The sequence below is a fragment of the Nelumbo lutea genome, chromosome 6 (assembly GCF_056320005.1).
Source record: "Nelumbo lutea isolate HS-2025 chromosome 6, American lotus-T2T, whole genome shotgun sequence".
NCBI classification, from domain to species: domain Eukaryota; kingdom Viridiplantae; phylum Streptophyta; class Magnoliopsida; order Proteales; family Nelumbonaceae; genus Nelumbo; species Nelumbo lutea.
Genome location: NC_142689.1, coordinates 4,641,784 through 4,660,684, shown reverse-complemented (window position 1 = coordinate 4,660,684; position 18,901 = coordinate 4,641,784). Strand labels below are relative to the sequence as shown.

Genomic DNA, 18,901 nt, shown 5'->3' with positions numbered 1-18,901 from the left:
TCATCATAAAAAAATCGTATAGTATACGGGTACAATACGGAGTATTCGTATTTGGTATTTCAAACACCAAACGACGATTCTCATTTTCGTATTTTACAGTTGAGTCGAGCTCTACTTTTAAAAACTAAACGTCGGAGGGGCGGTGGCTAGAGTATGTTGGATCTTCCTCGTTTAGTTGTTCTCTGTTGCTAGTCGATCCTTGGGCATTCGCAGATTTCGGAGGTCTACCTGAGCTTTCAGTCTCTTCTATTCTTTGTCTCTTTCAGCTTATTTACACATCGATCAATCTAAATCGATGGGTAGGTCCCCAACCTTTTCGATCCTCCCCTGTGTACCTTTTTTTCTTGCTTCGTTTTCGTTGCCATGAAAAATTTCTCTGATTTTTTTTATGATTATTCGTGCTCAAACTTTATAAACTTTTGTTGGCTTATGTGTTTTAGGTGATTCTTGATCTGGATTTATTGTTTTAACCGTTTCAGGGTGTCTTTAATTTCGTTTTGCCTTCCGTTATTCTATTTTGTTTGGAGGTGGCAATAAAGGTTCTGAATTTTTAGTGCATCATGAGTCTTTGAACTGGTCTTGGCATTAATTTGTACATACAAGCCTCAAATGAGGAAATTTCCATGGAAGATTAGAGTAAGGCATTATGCGTGATCCATTTCCCCATTTGATCGTTGCAATTGGCTAGTAAAGTGGGTTAAGGTAGTAGCTTGTTAGTCACTCTCTGTGGTATGTGGTGATAAGGTTGGGGTTTTGAACTAGTTACTGTATACGTAAATGTGAGGGCTTGATGAACATTGAATGTCGATTAGCTTTAGCCTGTAGTGCGAAGAGGGCAGAACGAAGTGGATTTCTATATTACTAATGGATTGGTTTGAAATCATCTAGATAATTCTCTTATCTGGTTCAAAAATGAATGATGAGGAATGCCATTGCTCGTTAGTGGAGAGCATCATGGTAAGGATTTAGAAATGTTTTAAAGAATGGTTCTTTTTCATCAAGGAATTTTACACCCTTTGAGATGAATTGGCTCCTACAGACAAAGCCTTTTATTGCGTGAAGCACTTATGAGGATAAGATCTTTAAATCTCTCTTTCTTTCTCTCTCTCTCTCTCTCTCTCTCTCTCTCTCCATAGAAACAACACCTTGTTGCAAAGGTGCTGATCTGTCATCAACTCATATATCGAGAAAACTGAGCTATGAATTATGTTTCCTCACTTTTATGGTTGTTTCTTTCTTTCTTTCTTTTTTTTTTCCAGGAAAAGCTGATGAATGTTGTTCAACCCAACTAATCGATGGAGATGGTACTTTTAATGTGTCTGGGCTTGAGAATTTCACGAAGGAGGCGAATTTGCGTGAATGTGGACTCTCCTATGCTGTAGTATCCATCATGGGTCCACAAAGTAGTGGTATGCATCAACATTTATTAGTGTTTGATAATCCTGATGCATCATATACATCATTTGGATTTGGTTCACTTGTTTGCTCAATGTCTTGGCCCATGGCCCAACTTAATTATCTGGTTGTGAATGTCAACTCCAGCCTGCCTGAATAATGTCTCGGCAGCCTAATCTAGACAAAAAAGGTTTATGTTTAGTAGGTGTCAGTTGACTCCAGACTTTTGCCAGAGTAGTGGTATTGATGGAAAGTATGGGAGCCATCCATGCTAAAATTAATCCTCTGAGACGACAATATCTTTCTTTCTCAGCATATTTTGAAGACGCCAACTTGTTAAGTTGGTAAACTCTTGTGATTGTTGATGCCTATGCTGATATTGCCTGGGTTCAAAAAAACATAGCCACCTGCTAACCATTGAATCAATCTGCAGTCATGGTTATCACATTGAGAAGCAGCCTTAGAGCTCATATACAGTTCTAGTGTTCTGTTAAATTCTGTTCTGTACATGTTCTCACATTATTCTTTGTTAACTTACAATAACATATTCACTCTTATATCCATCATCCAAAATGAGGTTCATCATGGAGGAGTTTCATCTTTTCTTCTATGATTGATCAGGGAAGAGCACACTTCTGAACCATCTATTTGGTACCAACTTTAGAGAGATGGATGCATATAGGGGAAGGTTGGTTTTGATATCTTATTTCTGAGTTTTTTAATTCCTTTCTCTATGTGGTTAATATATTGATATTTGGAAAATGACAAACAATATTTTTCATTTCCAGGTGTCAAACTACTAAAGGAATTTGGTTGGCAAAATGTACTGATATTGAACCTTGTACAGTTGTCATGGATTTGGAGGGTACTGATGGAAGAGAAAGAGGCGAGGTATCAAAACTTCTTTATGTCTTATCTTTGTCCATCTTTAGATTTTCTTATGCATTAGTTGCTTTGGTTTTTATTATTACTTCTTATTTGTACATACGTTGCTCAAGGCATCATCTCTTATTTTTTTAGATATTTAGAATCCTTTAACATTTAATACTTGATCTAAAAAGTTGTTTTGCTTTTTGAAAAATATAAATTGTATTATATTGCAAAAAATTTGTGACAGCATGCATGCATCGCTGATGAAACAATGTTTAAAAATGGGGTGCATGAGCCAAGGTGCCAGGATTTTTTGGTATATGAAGCTTAAGCCTTATGTGTTGCTATTTTTTTTTTCCCGCAAAAAAACATCAAACCAATATGAGAAAATGTACAAAACAGGCGTAAAAGGAGTATATTATGTAGAAAAAACACATAAATGAATAAATGATCACATAAACAAAGGAATTGAGAACATTAGGAGCTTTGAGGAAAGCTGTCACGTTCATATAAATCATTTAATAACTGGAAAGAAGTTATGAATGTTAATTAATGCCTCAAAATGGTTTATAGGGAGGAAAAGAAGCGATCACAAGGTGTGTAGAATGTAATTTGTACTTGTAGGAATGAGCCTTGAAGTGTTCTTTGAGCCTTGCTTCAAGGTGATCTTCAAGGCATAAGCCTCGTATACTTTTTGAAACTCTTTGGCACCTTTTTCTTTTCCCCTCACAGAATCTATTTTACTATGAGACTACCTTTAATTCATGCATGAGCCATATTGGAACATGGTGATATTTAATCTATTGTTTAATCGTTTCTTTGAAATTCTAAAACTGGTGCCATGAGCCAGGTTTAGCATGTTATCTATTTAGGATTTAGTAATCAACTTGATATCGTCTAAAAATAAAATAAAATTCCTGTAGTTTATAGTAGCTATTACTTATTTTTTTATGAAAATCTGACTAAATGTATCAATACTTCCCGAACTTCTGTAATGTTCTTTTCTTCATTTTTTGGTGTTTTTGTTTCCAGGATGATACTGCATTCGAAAAGCAGAGTGCCCTTTTTGCTCTTGCGGTTTCAGATATTGTTCTCATAAATATGTATGCTCATTCATTTAGCACAAGTCAGACAATTTTTGTCAGCCTCTGATATCCAGTTTGTTGCTTTGTTGTTCTTGAGCATCGTGTGTTTCTTGAATTCCCATTGCCTGAAACATTTTACATGTTAGGTGGTGTCATGATATTGGCCGTGAACATGCTGCCAATAAGCCTCTTCTGAAGACTGTATTCCAGGTATTCTCTATGTTGATAGCTTGTCCAAGCAATTATCATAGATATGTAGATTTTTGGTTGATGGTTAATTGTTATAAACTTTATTATGGTGTGTCAATAACAGGTTATGATGAGGTTATTTAGTCCCCGCAAAACAACTTTGTTATTTGTCATCCGTGACAAGACCAAGGTTTGTTTTCCCAGCTTGCATATGTTTTAGAGAGTCATTTTCATTTTTTTTGCAATTTGTTGCTAGTTAATTCATCATGCCCACTCTCTCTTCCTAATGCAGACACCCCTGGAAAATTTGGAACCAATTCTGAGGGAAGACATAAAAAAGGTACATAATCTAGTTTTTTCTTCTGTATTTATCTATCTTAATAGATTTGGTTATTCAAGTATTACTTTGTGTGCAGATATGGGATGCTGTTCCTAAACCAGAAGGCCACAAAGAGACACCACTTAGTGAATTTTTTAATGTAAGATTTCTTGATCTTGTTAAATATAAGATTATCTGTATTTTTATGTCTTCCTCAGAAATGCTTATTGATTTTGGTATTGTGCTTTGTGTTACTATCAGGTTGAAGTTGTGGCTCTCTCTAGTTATGAAGAAAAAGAAGAACAATTTAAAGAACAGGTAGATTAAATATGGCATAGGGAAAATTATGTCAGAATTATTCTGGGATGTCCATAAGAATGAATTGCTTGATTTTGGCTAGTTTTGTGGCTTGTAGTTTACTAAACTTATTTTTTTTTCCTTTTTTTTTTTTTCTGTACAGAACCTCATTGTATATAGGGTATACTGTATACTTCTTTCTGACAATTAATATGCTACCTACTTTACCTTTTTTTTTTTTTTTTAATTATATCAAAACTATGTTTGGTGAATTGTTAGAATGTAAGCCACAGGTATTACTTGCTCGCTAGATGTCATCTTGGAATGGAAATTTGCATTTACTCGATTTTTCTCTTTTGTTGTTAATGAAGGTTGCCAGTTTAAGGCAGCGATTCTTCCATTCCATAGCTCCTGGTGGACTTGCTGGAGATCGACGGGGTGTAGTTCCTGCTTCAGGTTTTTCTTTCAGTGCACAACAGATCTGGAAAGTTATTAAGGAGAACAAGGACCTTGACCTTCCTGCGCACAAGGTAAGCTATGCATTTATTTTGATAAGCAAATCTTGCTTTGAGGAAGTTACCAATAAAAGGGACATATTGTGTTGACTTGTATTTTTTTTTCCATTTTTGTTTGTCTTTTAGGTTATGGTTGCCACTGTACGTTGTGAGGAAATTGCCAATGAAAAATTTTCCTGCTTAACTGCGAATGAGGTTACTGTTCACCACTATCTAAGGTTTAAGTTTGAGTGCATTTCTTAATAAACTATTTGTTACATGATTTAGTATTTTCTTTGGAATTAATACAGGAATGGTGTCAGCTGGAGATGGCTGTGCAATCTGGTCCAGTTCCAGGTTTTGGGAAGAAGCTCAGTCTAATTGTGGACAAATGTCTATCAGAGTGAGTACTTTTCTTGTTTTGTAATTTTAGAAATAGGTTATTTGCTTGGTTGTCTTGATGCATGCCAAACATTTAGAATGTTTGGCCACAGAAACATGCAAAAATACATGTAAAGGTTTTATACATTGTATATGCTTAATTTGTTGATAAATTTTCATGTCAAATTAAGGAAAAGGTATGTACAAAGGTATACAGAACTATAATTGTAACCACATTCTCAATTCAGAAAAAAGAATTGGTTTTCTATCCTTGGCTTGCATGCAACTTATCACAAAAAGAAATGATTCCTAATTGATAAAGTTCTGATCTGCACTAGTATTCAGTTAGAAATAGCAGTAGAAGAAGGTTAGAGGAGATAAAAGAGAGAAGGGAAGAGAAGAGAGGAGAAGAAGAAACTGGTTCGAACAAGAGAGAAAAGTCAATTCTCTCTAGTTGGCCAGGTTATATTTATAGTTTTCCATAATAAAACAAAATGTCTTTTATGCCCCTACTTAAATATGGGACATATCACCTAACTTAAACATTACACCTCACACCAAATGTAAATAAAAAGACCAAACTACCCCTATATAGTCGACACTAACACTCCTCAAGCTAGTGAGTATATATCATATAGTCCCAGCTTGTTACATTTGTAGTCCACTCTTCCTTGACTCAACCCTTTGGTGAACAAGTTTGCCCATTGATTTTCTATGTTAACATTTGTAGTATCTATCACTCCACTAAGCACCTTCTCTCTCATAAAGTGACAATCAACTTCTATATGCTTTGTTCTCTCATGAAAAACTGGATTATAAAAGATGTGGACTGCAACTTGGTTGTCATAGTAAAGCTTTATAAGAATGTCAATCAAATGCCCCATCTCCTGTAGAAGATTTCTTAGCCACACTAGTTCACAAGTTGTATGTGCCATGGCTCTGTATTTAGCTTTTGCACTGCTTCTTGCCACCATTGTCTGCTTCTTATTCTTCCATGTCACCAAATTACCCCCAAGAAAGGTGCAATAACCTTTATTGGACATTCTGTCAGATACTGAACCGACCCAATTAGCATTGGTGTATCCCTCTATTTCAAGATTCCCTCTACTCTTATATAACAACCTACGACCAGGAGCTCCCTTTAAATGCTGTATAATCCTTAGAACTACATCCCAATGTGCAATCTGACTATCTAAGGGTTTTGCATAAACTGACTCACCACACTAACCACAAATTGTTAGGTAGTTTAGCTTACCCACCAACCTCCTGTACCTTCCAGGGTCGTTAAACTCCTTACCCACCTCAGTACTCAGCTTGGTATTTGGTTCTATAGGTGTTTTAGCTGGTTTGGCACCTAACAATCCTGTCTCCTCCAACAAATCAAGAACATACTTCCTTTGTCACAAGTTAATACCTTGCTTAGACCTTGCTACTTCTATCCCCAAGAAATATTTTAGTTTACCAAGGTCTTTTGTTTGGAAGTGCTCCTACAGAAAGGTCTTCAACCTATCAATCCCCAACCTGTCATTGTCGGTGATAATAATGTCATCTATATATATCACTAGTAAAATCTTCCCAACATGTGAATCATAGCTGAATACTGAGTGATCAACCTGACACTGTTTCATGCCAAACTTTTTTATCACTTCATTGAATCTAACAAACCACGTGCCGTTCAATAGGAATCTGCACTAGAGGTGAAGACTTAGTCACAATTGGAACAAGTGGAATGGAGTCTTCAATGGGAACTGGAAGAGGAGGTGGAGAAGAAGAAGAAGAGACATCACCTGACCTAGAAAAAAAATGGAACAGACTAAAAAAAGTGACATAAGGATCATGGCACATAGAGGAATGTCGAGAACTGGGGTTATAACACTTATAACCTTTCTGGGTCCGGGAATAACTAAGGAAGATACACTTCGTGGATCGTGCATCTAATTTGTCCATTCTAGATCCAAGATTATGGACAAAACATTTGTGACAACACATGGTTTTGACAACAAAGTAGCTAAGGTTGTTGGCCATATGTTGAGAGTTTTCTTGTTGACTTCATATCTTATGGCAAACAAGTTTTGTTGAGTTCTTCAGACTTACAATATTCAGTTGCAAAATCAATCATCTCACCTCTAGGCCCAACATTTTCTCTGATTTAGCCTTGATGTTTAGTTCACATCAATCGGACCTTCTCCATGACTTGTCTTCATGACTTGGCACAATGAAGGCTTACATCTCCTTGTCAATATAAAAAGTGACAACCTTCATTATTTGTTTGTCAGGATCGGCAAATATGCATATTGCAATATGAATTTTTATTTGATCTGTTGTAACTCAGATCTTGATAATCCAAACAATTATATGTCCACCTACAACTTTTACATTGATGAGTTTCTTATTCTATCTGTAGGTATGAGGCAGAAACTATTTATTTTGATGAAGCTGTCAGGACTGCAAAATGGAATCAGTTGGAAGCTAAAGTGCTGCAGGTAATACCTATTCTTTCTGCTCTTTTAGAATTCAAGAATTTTTTTACCCTATTTTTCACTTGACAAAGAAGAAAACTGTTTCTTTTTTATTGTAAATAATTTAAGGCCTCTATTAATGATAGTTAATCATATCATTGAGAAAACAAAATCAATTTCTGTCTAGTAGCATGTGGTCTAAACAACCACTAACATGCTATAGACTGAATTTTCAGAACTGTTATTTCTAGAATCTGTTTACACATGGGTGAATTCTCCTGGGGCAAGAAAATTGTCATTCTATGTTTTTTTCTCATTTCTTGCTTTATGCTGGGCTTTTTCTAGCTAGTTCAACCCGCTTACCAATCCATGTTGGGTCACATACGGTCACAAACTCTAGAAAATTTCAAGGAAGCATTTGACAAGGCTCTGAGCGGAGGGGAAGAATTTGCTGTTGCTGGACGTCATTGCACTAAGTCTTCCATGACACAATTTGATGAAGGATGTGCAGGTACTACTAAATATTTCATGTTGTAATTCTGCTAAAGGCTATCTTTTATAGTCATGCTCAATTTCCTGTTTCTTTGCATTTTTGTTTTATGCTTTCTTTCCCTACTATACTAGCTGCTTTTACTCAACTAAAAACTAATAATCTATTATGTCAGACATAATTTGTGTAAGACAATGTGGTGGTTAAACTCTAACACTAGGAAAAAACTTCTGTGATGAAAAATGGCCATACTTATTACCAATCCAATAAAGAGAAAAAAATGACCATTCATAATCAGCAATCTTGCTAATGAGGTATGGTAGAATGTTGTAGATTTTTTTTTCTTTCCTGTTTCTTTCTGTAGTCAAAATTAATATATCACTTGTTAAATGCTCAAGAAATGAATACAATAACCAAAAATCTTTTTTTTTTTGATTGTTAATCATGTGATAAGTTGAAGGACTCAGGAAGACATTTACACATTTGCATTGGAGTGGAACTATTATGCATTGTAATGTACAATTTGCAAAAAAGAAAAAAGTAGTTATTATTTGATTCATCTGAAGAAAGTTGTTCAATGTATTCCACTCTACTATAGGATTTTCCCAAGACATAAAGTGATGGACAATGATGGATCCAAGGTTTGTATGGATTGTAGAACATGAAAATGCAACTGATCTCAATTTTGGATAATGAAAAAAAAGGACTTTCATTTGGTCATGGGAATAGAATATGTTCAATGATGCCAAACTGTTGCTTGGGACAAGGATGAAGTTCAATGAGATCCATCAAAACCTCCCTATAAAAGGGAAGAAAAAGCTGATCTCATATTGTATTGAAATGTTGTGTATGCTAAATACCTGTTAATGTTACAGATGTAGCGATTGAGCAAGCAAAATGGGATCCATCCAAAGTAAGGGATAAGCTGCAGCGAGATATAGATGCACATGTTTCTCAAGTCCGTGCTGCTAAACTGGCTGAGCTTACTGCCCTATATGAGGTACGAAAAATGGAGCTGATTCTCCTTAGATAGGAAACATGTACTCACAGGTTCTCTTTTCTTTTGTGAGATGGAGATTGCGTTAAAAAGAATAAAAGATAGAAAGGCAGCAAACTTCCCTCTTTTTTGTATGAAAGTTAACTTCTTTCTATCAAAAAAAAAAAAAGAATTTTTCTCAATAAATGGCCCCTGGTCCTCATGTTATAAGTTTTTAAGTTCTAGATGCTTAAGGTTATTTGCTACTAATGTTGTACCTATTAATTACTTGTATGTTATATCAATTCATTACTTGGTCTATTAACTTTGTTATTATGACTGCTGGACAAAGGATGATAAGAACCTTTTTTTATATGCTTGTAGAGAAAATTGAATGAGGGGTTAGCAGAACCTGTGGAAGCTCTTCTGGATGCAGCTGACAATGATACCTGGCCAGCAATAAGGAAACTTCTTCAACGGGAGACTAAGGTTGCTGTTTCTGGGATGTCTGCTGCACTTTCTGGCTTTGATATTGATAAAGAAACAGTGAATAAAATGCTTACAAACCTAGAGGACTATGCAAAAGGTGTTGTTGAAACGAAGGCAAGAGAAGAAGCTGGAAGGGTCTTGATCCGTATGAAGGACAGGTATTTTTTTTTTGGGTAGCATGTGTGGACTAACCACAACTGAATTGACAGTGACTATACAAATCAATTTACAGGTTTTCAACGCTGTTTAGCCGTGACTCCGACTCAATGCCGAGGGTTTGGACTGGGAAGGAAGATATCCGAGCAATCACAAAAACTGCTCGCTCTGCAGTATGCCACAACTTTATATATCAATGGTTGAATTTTCAGTTTTGAGCATAATTTCTATATATTGATGTCTCTTACCCCTCCCCCTTCTTTTTCAGTCCTTAAAGTTGCTCTCTGTTATGGCTGTGGTTCGTTTGGATGAAAGTGTTGATAATATTGAGAATACTCTCTCTCTTGCTCTGATGGATGGCTACAATAGTGCCTCTACCAGTAAGAGCATCACATCATTTGATCCACTGGCTTCAAGCACATGGGAAGAGGTAACCATGTTTTAGCTGCTGAACTCATTCTTGATGTGTTCTCAGATCCATGATTGTATGGTTTAAACCTGCTATTGCTGATTGGGCTGGTTGCATAAATGCTAAAAGTACAAGAAAATATGATAGAGGGAATGAAAATTAGATGAAGAGAAGAATTCAACTTTCTCCTTAAAAACATACCCAGTTGGAAAGAGAAAATAAAGATTTTTTAATTAGATGTTAGTAGGCTCCAACTTTCTGTTTTGCATTTTAGCTCAATTTTCTTGGACATGGATCTTTGGTTTCAGATTCAAGGAATTCAAATTCTAGAAGTTTTGATTCTTGGTATTGTACTTGTTATGTTTGGAATATGGGAATTATTTCAGTACCTTGGTATTTTACTTGGGACCTGGGTGATCAGGTTTCAAATCTTAGAGACAGTCTCTCTGTGCATCTGCAGGGGTAAGGCTGAGTACATCTGTCCCTCCCTAGACCCCGCTTTGGTGCAAGTCTCATGCACTGGGCTGCCCTTTTTATCATCATCATCATCATCATCATCATATCATTGTCGTCGTCGTCGTCCATGCTATATCCCAACCATATGGGGTTGGCTACATGAATCCTGTTTCACCAATTCTTTCTATTTAAAGAATTGTAACAGATCACTTCTTCTAACTGGAGTTTTTGGTGGTCTTCTATCCATACCCCTAGCTCTTCTAGCCAGTTCAACTTGTAACAGGTCACTTCTTCTAACTGGAGTTTTTGGTGGTCTTCTATCCATGTGATTCGGTATACCTGTTGAATAAATAATAAAATGTGCAGTATTTTAAAATCTTGTGTAATAAACCTCACTTTTCAGCTCTCTTCTAGGAGGAATTTTGGGTGGTAGACTCTACTCTCAAGGATTTCTTTCCATCTGTCTTTTTGTTATCCTCTTATAAAAGTAAATGTGTTTCTTCCTTTTTCTCCTCCTTCCTTGGGTAGCTTTGAACTCGTGGAGGTTCTCTTTATTAAGTTCTTTGGAAGATGTGTTTTTTTGGATCATGTTTCTGATGATGCTAGAATATGATTGGTTGAGCCTTAGGCTTGCTCTTGTGTGCATATTTTAAAATCCTCACATCCTCTCCCTCTTCTTAGGATTTTCTCTTTAAGTAGATTTGGTGCAAGCTGGTACCCCCTAAGGTCCACCTTTGGTTGGGAGGTTTATCACTTGAAAACTAAAACTTGCAATGTTCTTCAAAGGAGAAGACTTTCTTGGTGGCTATCCCCACATATCTGCCTTCTTTGTATGGCAAATGGTGAGACTACCTATCACTTACTAAGGTGCTCATAAAAAACCAAAAAACTGAACTGAACTGGAAAATTCGGTTAACTGAACTAATTGGTTTGATATTTTCAAAAACCAAAGGTACTAGTTTGGTTTTTGGTTAACCTAGAAAAAAAAAGATGCGGTTAATTGAACCGACTGATATATATTATATTTATAACATAACATATTGTATATTTATATATATATATATATTTATAATATATTATAAATATAAAAAATCGAAAGACCAAACTGATAAACTAGTTAACTGATTGATTCGGTTCGGTTTTGGTTCAAAAATTGCAAAAACTGAAGGGACCAGTTAAGTTTGACATATATGCCCACAGTTCGGTTAACTGAACCCTGAGCACCCCCATTTATCACTAGCATTTGAGATTAGCATCCCCCCCAGTCCCCCCTCTGCTGGATGTGGAAAGCTTGTTTAATTCTTCGTTTTTAGAGAGGGAGGATAATGTGGAGTTGTACTAGTGCTGCAATATTATGGTCTGTTTGGGAAGAAAGGAATGGAAAAAAAAAAGAATTGGTAAAAAAGGAATTCCAAAAGAAGCTTTGATAGAATCTATTCAGTGAGAGTAGTGAATTGGGACAAAACCATGGATATTTTTGGTCCTTCTCAGTTGAGTTGTATATCCTTGGAGGATGACGTCTGCTGGCATTGCCATCTTGTATTAGAATAAGAATGTCACTGTCTTGGAGGCCACCTAGACCCATTTACGTTAAGCTAAATTTTGATGGATGGAGCTTGGGCAACCCTAGATCCTAGGGTATTAGGGGAGTTTTTAGAAATGAAATTGGGAATATATTAGCAATATACTCAGGGCCAATAAGGTCCAGAAGTTTAGTAAGGGCAGAACTCATGCCAGCATTACAAGACTTGAGAATGGATAAATCTTTGAACTACATTAACCTGCAAGTGGATAGATAGACATGCTAAGATGGTGGTGGGTTGTTTAAAAAACTAAAAACAAGGGCACTGATGCTCTAGGCAGATCGTGAAGGAGATTACATATCTAAGGGAGACAAATGCAACCTTTGATTGGACCAACAGATCTGCAAATAGCTTGGCTGATGCTTACCAGGCAAGGAGTGAATAGGGAACTTACGGAGTCTTTTATATGAGAATGACTAGATTTAATATGGGGTAGGAATTATGGATGGCCTACTTGTAGAAGGGATGCTGTGTATGCAGTATATTTTCCATTCTTTGATCATTTTAATAAAATTTTTCAGTTATCCATAAACAAGTAATAAACCTTTCCTCACCAATCAGGATCTTCCATAAATGGCACAACTAGTTGTTTGCCTACAATCAATTGATCTTCAAATGCATGGGGTTGTTGAATGGTTTCTCAGTTTCAAGGTACATAACTCCTATGGTATCTTGTCTTCAACTTATAACTTACAGAGATTTCTGCTGTTTCTTCCATGTTTGGTAAAATTCCGCACTATAAGAGAAAGATGGGTTTGGGTGGTCGCTAGGTATGAAAAAAATGGTAGGAAGAGGATTGTAGGTGGAACTCAAGGGGTTTGCGACGGACACACTCCTCCCGTGAATGGTGATGTAGGACATTCTTCTCAGAAAATTATGGATCCCAAAGGGATTCTTGGTTCTTCCAATCCCGAGGTTATAGATCTGACCCCTCTTGAGGTTGGGTGTGACCTTGGAGAACCGGGCTCGATGGCATCACAAGAAAATTCAGTGCCAAGGGTTCAACCGATAACTCTGAGAAAGAAATTCTTAAAATTTCAGATGGGATTGAGGAGGGTGATGGAGTGGTGGAAAGAGCTGAAGTGGAAGAAAACTGTGATAGAAGGAAATCTATCAAAGAGAATGGTGTTCTCATGTGGAGTTAATAGTAGGGAGTTGGTGCAGGTAACGAGGAAGGTAACGAGTGACAAAAAAGCTAAAGGGACAGACAAGGAAGTAGTGTGGACTTCGATTTTGATTGGAAAGCTGGGGATGGAGCTAGGTAGGAGAAGAGTCATAACCGACTTGGGACAGACTAATTCAGAGAACCAAAAGGCAGGGGACGTACGGAAAACGAGAGGTTACAGTAATGATGGCGCAGTACGGAAATGGAACACATTGAGAAAAGCTTCAAAGAAAAGAGCAGAAGTCGAACTACTAGGAAGAAGAATTCTTCACTGAATAATTAAGAGAAAATTCAATATAAAAAACTGTCTTAGCCGTCCCCTAGCTACTCTTTATATAGGCATACACCCTTATGGCTCCTACAAGAAAGTTTCCTAATCTATGAAAACACTTCATAATAGAATCCTACTAAAACTCCTCAAAAAGAAAGTCTTAGTTGAGCAATCCTAATATAAGAAAACACTCCATAATAGAATCTTACTAAAACTCTTCAAAAAGAAAGTCCTAATTGAATACAAATTCAAAATCTCGCTATAACGCTAACTTGGTAATTATGAACTAAGATAGAAACTCTACGATGGTGCCAACTTGGTAAAAACGAACCAAGATAGAAATTCTGTGATGATGCTATATCGGTAAATATTTACTAAGTTGGGTCGGCGGCGTCATTTCTGCTTCTTATGTGTCTTGGAATGGTCTCAACTTGCATAGAACTTATTAGCTTCATTTTGTGCTGCATCATCCTCTCCCTATATGTACATAAGATGGGTCTTTGAAAACCAACTTTGTAAATGTTTACTTAGTTGGTCCGAATCCCGTATTGCATCAAACGGACAACTTTGTTCATGTAACCAAGGTTTTTCATCGCCTCAAGGTAGGATTGGTCGGGAATGGTCCATGCGACAGATTTAAGAGAATTTACAAAAGGAAAGGACCTAAGGCAAACTCTAGATCTCAAAATATGGCTGTAAATAAATAGTAAATTACATAAATAATTTTGAAATATAGTAAAAAGAGACAACTAAAGAAAGCTGTGAATAGTTGAAGTCGTAGCATCTTATAGATGTAAACCATCTCATGACACTGTTTTGGAAAATGCAATTGCTAATGTTTCATGGGTGTTCATGCATTTACATAAAGAATACTACCATGGTCCTTAGATTCAAAAACATGTTTATCATATCATCAAATAAAGGTAAGTTATATAAAAAAACTAAAGGTAATTTATCACCTGGAAATAAGTTAAAAAATTATCTTTTCAGTAATGACATTAGAAAACTATCTAAGACCCTTTATTTCTTAAATAATCCAAATAGGTGAAATATTACCAGGACATCCTTCCTGTATTAAGATATTAAGACCAGAAACTGCCATTTGAGTATTTCAAATTTGTTTATACTGTATTTTCTTTATTTTCTTTTTTGTAAATTCCTTTTCTTTTCTTTTTTTTTTTAAATAGTTTTAAACAAAATTCACCTTTTCCATTCTAAATTGTTGTTCAGAGCTCATTCTTTTCAGTTTAATATACTCAAGTAGTATGTGGTTGATACTTTTCAGGTTCCATCAACGAGAACTCTGATTACTCCCGTCCAATGTAAAAATTTGTGGAGGCAATTCAAGGTGGAGACAGAGTACAGTGTTACTCAAGCCATTGCTGCTCAGGCATGTTCTTTTATACATTTATCATTTTAACACAAATCTTTATCAGTTCTGATCTGTTTTGATGTGTTTTCTTTCCATAGTTGCATTTCTTAGGTTGATTTGACTATTATAGGTATCATGATCATAGGGTGGGAAGGCAGAAACTCTGCATGTATTTTGTGAAGTTGAAAAATAAACCAACCAAACTTTCCGGTGTTTTAGTTTGGAAGTCAGCACATTCTTTAGCTGTGAAAGAGTTGTCAAAATCATATTATTCTACTATTTGACTGATCTTTCTCGAGTATTGCATTTAGCAAGTTAATTTCCTATAGCTATGGTTCCATCTAAATCAGTAATAATAATCAAATGTAATCGATTGGATGCTACTTATGGTATGACTTGGTAATCATCTAGTGGCATTTCTTTTTATTGTTAAATGTGTCGGGATGTTGCACACCAACATAGTGGACCTAGTCATCTGGTTTTGTGATTGGAAAAACCTATGTTGTCATAGTAATTGATTGGGGTATCTCTCCTCTTCTTCTCAGGAAGCCAATAAACGTAATAACAATTGGTTACCACCTCCATGGGCAATTGTTGCCATGATTGTTCTGGGATTCAACGAATTTATGACGCTCTTAAGGTGTGCATTTACTATGTCCTTGAGGAACTGTGCATACATTTTTGCAGAAGCTTTCTTCCCCTATAAGTTGCAAAATTATTCTCATTTAGTTGCTTCTCTCTCTCTCTCCTTTTTTTTTTTTTTAACAGGAATCCTTTATATCTTGGTGTCATTTTTGTTGTTTTTTTACTGGTCAAGGCCCTGTGGGTCCAATTGGACATCTCCAGTGAATTCCGCAATGGTATTGTAAGTATTGAGTATTGTAACTATTTGTCTTGCTTCTATTGAAACTAAAAGAGGGTGTGCTTTTATTTTCTTCTCCTTGGAAGCATTGCTGATCCACTGATTTCTTGGATTTACCTGCAGCTTCCTGGGCTTCTATCTTTGTCTACAAAGTTCCTACCAACTGTGATGGACCTTCTCAAAAGGCTAGCCGAGGAAGGCCAAAAGCCAGCAGCTACGGATGCCCACAGAAACCCTACCTCTGAATCAAAGAGGTTGGGGAGTAGCATGCATGCCGGGAGTGATTTGGCATCAAGTGCTTCATCTACCATGACGTCTTCAGAGAATGGTTCAGAGTATTCAAGTACTTTGCAGCAAGACAAAGTGAAATAATCTAGGGCGGCAGTCTGCATGGAGACCATTGTTGTGGTTGCATGAAAGAGCAACCTTCTTCCATTAAAGATGCTATTGTTTCACATGGTCAGTGGTTGGTTGCCGGAGGAACTACATGCATATGCTCTTTAACGGTGGTGTTAGAGAAAAAAGGGTTTGAAAGCTTATTTTTTGTTTAAAGGCTTCATACCAGGCAGGGGTCACGGTTTGATGGGATCAAAGGGCCCCCCATTATAGTTTTCAATATATGGATCTTTTCTCCTATTCTCTGCAGATTGTTGTACAAGCATATCGGAGATAAAGTAGAATTTAGAATGCTCTAGTTATATTCTAGGCATTTATAGACTTGCTGTTTAGCGGTTTTCTTGTTTTGTGTATTATCAGAATAGATTGGGTAGAAAAAGTTTTTTTTGGTGGAACTTGGAAGTAGCCTAGTTTGATTCTCTTTGATATTTGTAATCGAGCGATGTGATTATTATTTGATGATCCTCTCTAGTCTCTATTCTAACCATAATGGGGGGGGGGGGTGGGAATAGATGATGTTTGATCATATCCAAGAAAGTAAAAGACGGAAATAAGACTCGGTAAATCATGTTCAATTGATCATGCTAGCGAGAGAGAAGATACAGGATCGAAACATGGGCCCAAATAACTACAAACTCGGAAGGTCCAAGACGATTACCGATGACTTCTCACCCAATCTCGATATATTACAATATCTTCTGCAAGTTTTGACAGAGAATGTTGCGGACACCGGAACTGTTTCTCAGGGTTGGAGAAAATAATGCTTCGCTGTTCCAATGTATCTCCATCACAATAATAGAGTGGAAGCCTTCGAATTTCAAAATCCTTTGTCCTTGGTTGCATGAAACAAGGAGATCTCCATAACAAAAAGCAAGTTTGTGCCCCTCAAACCTACCTTACCAGTCACCAGGTGGCTCAGTGGCTGTGCCGGACTTCTATAGAGCAAGTACTGATCTTGTAAAGCTCCCACAAGGCCTCAACCTATTAGCTGGATCACATACACCCGAATATGTCAGATCAGAAAAGGTGAACGTTTTGGGAGCAATATTGAAACCGGATTCAGTCGGTGCAAAGTCTGTGGGCCATACTGAATTGCAGTCAATTCGTGTCCGTGGATGTCTTTTGCTCTAGCAAGAACTAAAATAGTGGCAAGTTGATCCGGTAGACGACGGACAACCTATTCCATTGCAAGTATGAAATAACCAATTTATGCAGTGTTGTAGGTCCTTTTTCTATTGAGAGTGTGGGGGTTGTTGCAATATAGCGATGAACCTATGAACAATATATAGCCGTAGATCTTATGTAACAAGTTCTTTATCTTATGTTATATTAGGATTGATAACCCTACGATGCCGCTATGTTTTGATGTTTGAGATAAAAAGAACAATAATTCGGAATTTCGGATTAGTTGAACGCTGTGGTGTTCAGCAGCGTTGTGCTGTAACCAATGATAATGTTTTATCCCAGTAATAAATTCATGGGCCCATTGCGAAAGTTGAACGCTGTGGTGTTCCACAGCCTGTTGAATAGCCACCACGTTCAGCTAATCCTTGCTTATATAATATATGCTTTTTCTTAGGGAAATTGTCAAAAACTTACCATTTTTCTTAAACTCACCACAACTTTTCAAAATGTTTAAAATTCACCATGACATTAACTTGACTTTAAAGAGACTAATGGTAGTTAATATATTACCTTTTTAACCTTCATAGAAAAATATAAAATATATACATATATTTTAATATTTAGACAGAAAAAAGGAAAAAGTTCAAAAAATATTTTCAAATATAAAATACATAAAAACGCAGAAGTTACAAAAAATATAAAAAGTTATAGAAACTTCACACAAAATAAAAAACTATTTTCAAATTTCAAATTATAGAAACTATATAAATTGAAAAACAAAATCAGAAAATAAAATGTAGAAAAAACACCAAAGATTATAGAAAAACACAAAAATTGCAAATAAATATAAAAAAATGCAGGAAATTTTATAGATGGTAGAAAATAGAAAAATGTAAAAAACAGAAATTATAACAAAACACAAAATGTAAAAAAAAAAGAAAAATACCTTTTTCCTCTTACTCATCATTCAATGGTGATTTGGTCATAAAAATTATTATTTATGCTGACATGGACACCTCTGTTAAGAAACATTAACAGTGCACTAACGGAAAGTGAGTTTTGAAAAATAGAAACTTACCAACATGGTGACTTTTAGACGTTTTGAAAAGTTGTGGTGAGTTTAAGAGAAATGGTGAAAACTCATGGTGAGTTTTTGATAATTTTCCTTTTTTTTTTTAAGACTTGTTGTATCAATCAAGGTTCAAAGTATGATACACCGGTGTAAGGGGTGTATTGGTACTTTCAGAGATGCAAATGGATTGAATCGGATTTGAATTAGGGCATATTTGAATTCGACCTGATATTTTTCGTAGTAGATCCGATCCTAAGATCTGATGATGATAGGCAAGGATCTGAATTCGAATCCAACGGGAAGTTAGATCTTCGGATTTGATAGGATCTGATTTGTTTTCTTTAAAAATTAATAAATTATTAAAAAAATAAAATATACCAATTTAAATAAATAAAAACAAAAAACATAAGTACATTTTAATTATTTTTATCATATATATACATGTTCTTTTATAAAAAATAATATAACAAATTTACAAAAATATATTATAAATAAGATATTTATATATAAATAAATAACATATATATGTATTATATATTTATATAAATAAATATATAACATATATCGGATCATATAGGGGTGATCCAAAT

At 35.8% G+C, this 18,901-nt stretch overlaps 1 protein-coding gene across 4 annotated transcripts; it reads left to right on the top strand.

The window, feature by feature from the left end:
• The first annotated feature begins 106 nt into the window (after positions 1 to 106).
• On the top strand, positions 107 to 16,573 carry LOC148846950 (protein ROOT HAIR DEFECTIVE 3-like). 4 transcript variants are annotated; one of them, XM_088949135.1, is made up of 24 exons: positions 120 to 299; positions 480 to 957; positions 1,260 to 1,409; positions 2,017 to 2,083; positions 2,184 to 2,286; positions 3,298 to 3,368; positions 3,497 to 3,560; positions 3,664 to 3,729; positions 3,832 to 3,879; positions 3,956 to 4,018; positions 4,120 to 4,176; positions 4,527 to 4,685; positions 4,797 to 4,865; positions 4,961 to 5,052; positions 7,435 to 7,513; positions 7,835 to 8,000; positions 8,855 to 8,979; positions 9,340 to 9,602; positions 9,677 to 9,773; positions 9,869 to 10,030; positions 14,770 to 14,874; positions 15,402 to 15,496; positions 15,625 to 15,721; positions 15,842 to 16,573. In XM_088949135.1, exons 2-24 carry the CDS (start codon positions 927 to 929, stop codon positions 16,088 to 16,090), a joined length of 2,478 nt encoding a protein of 825 aa, XP_088805261.1. In that variant the 5' UTR covers positions 120 to 299; positions 480 to 926; the 3' UTR covers positions 16,091 to 16,573. The 4 variants fall into 4 exon arrangements, with proteins under 4 accessions (XP_088805263.1, XP_088805261.1, XP_088805262.1 ...); XM_088949136.1 differs by having other exon boundaries at positions 14,770 to 14,878; positions 15,406 to 15,496; XM_088949137.1 differs by lacking the exon at positions 480 to 957 and having other exon boundaries at positions 107 to 299.
• Positions 16,574 to 18,901: the final 2,328 nt, after the last annotated feature.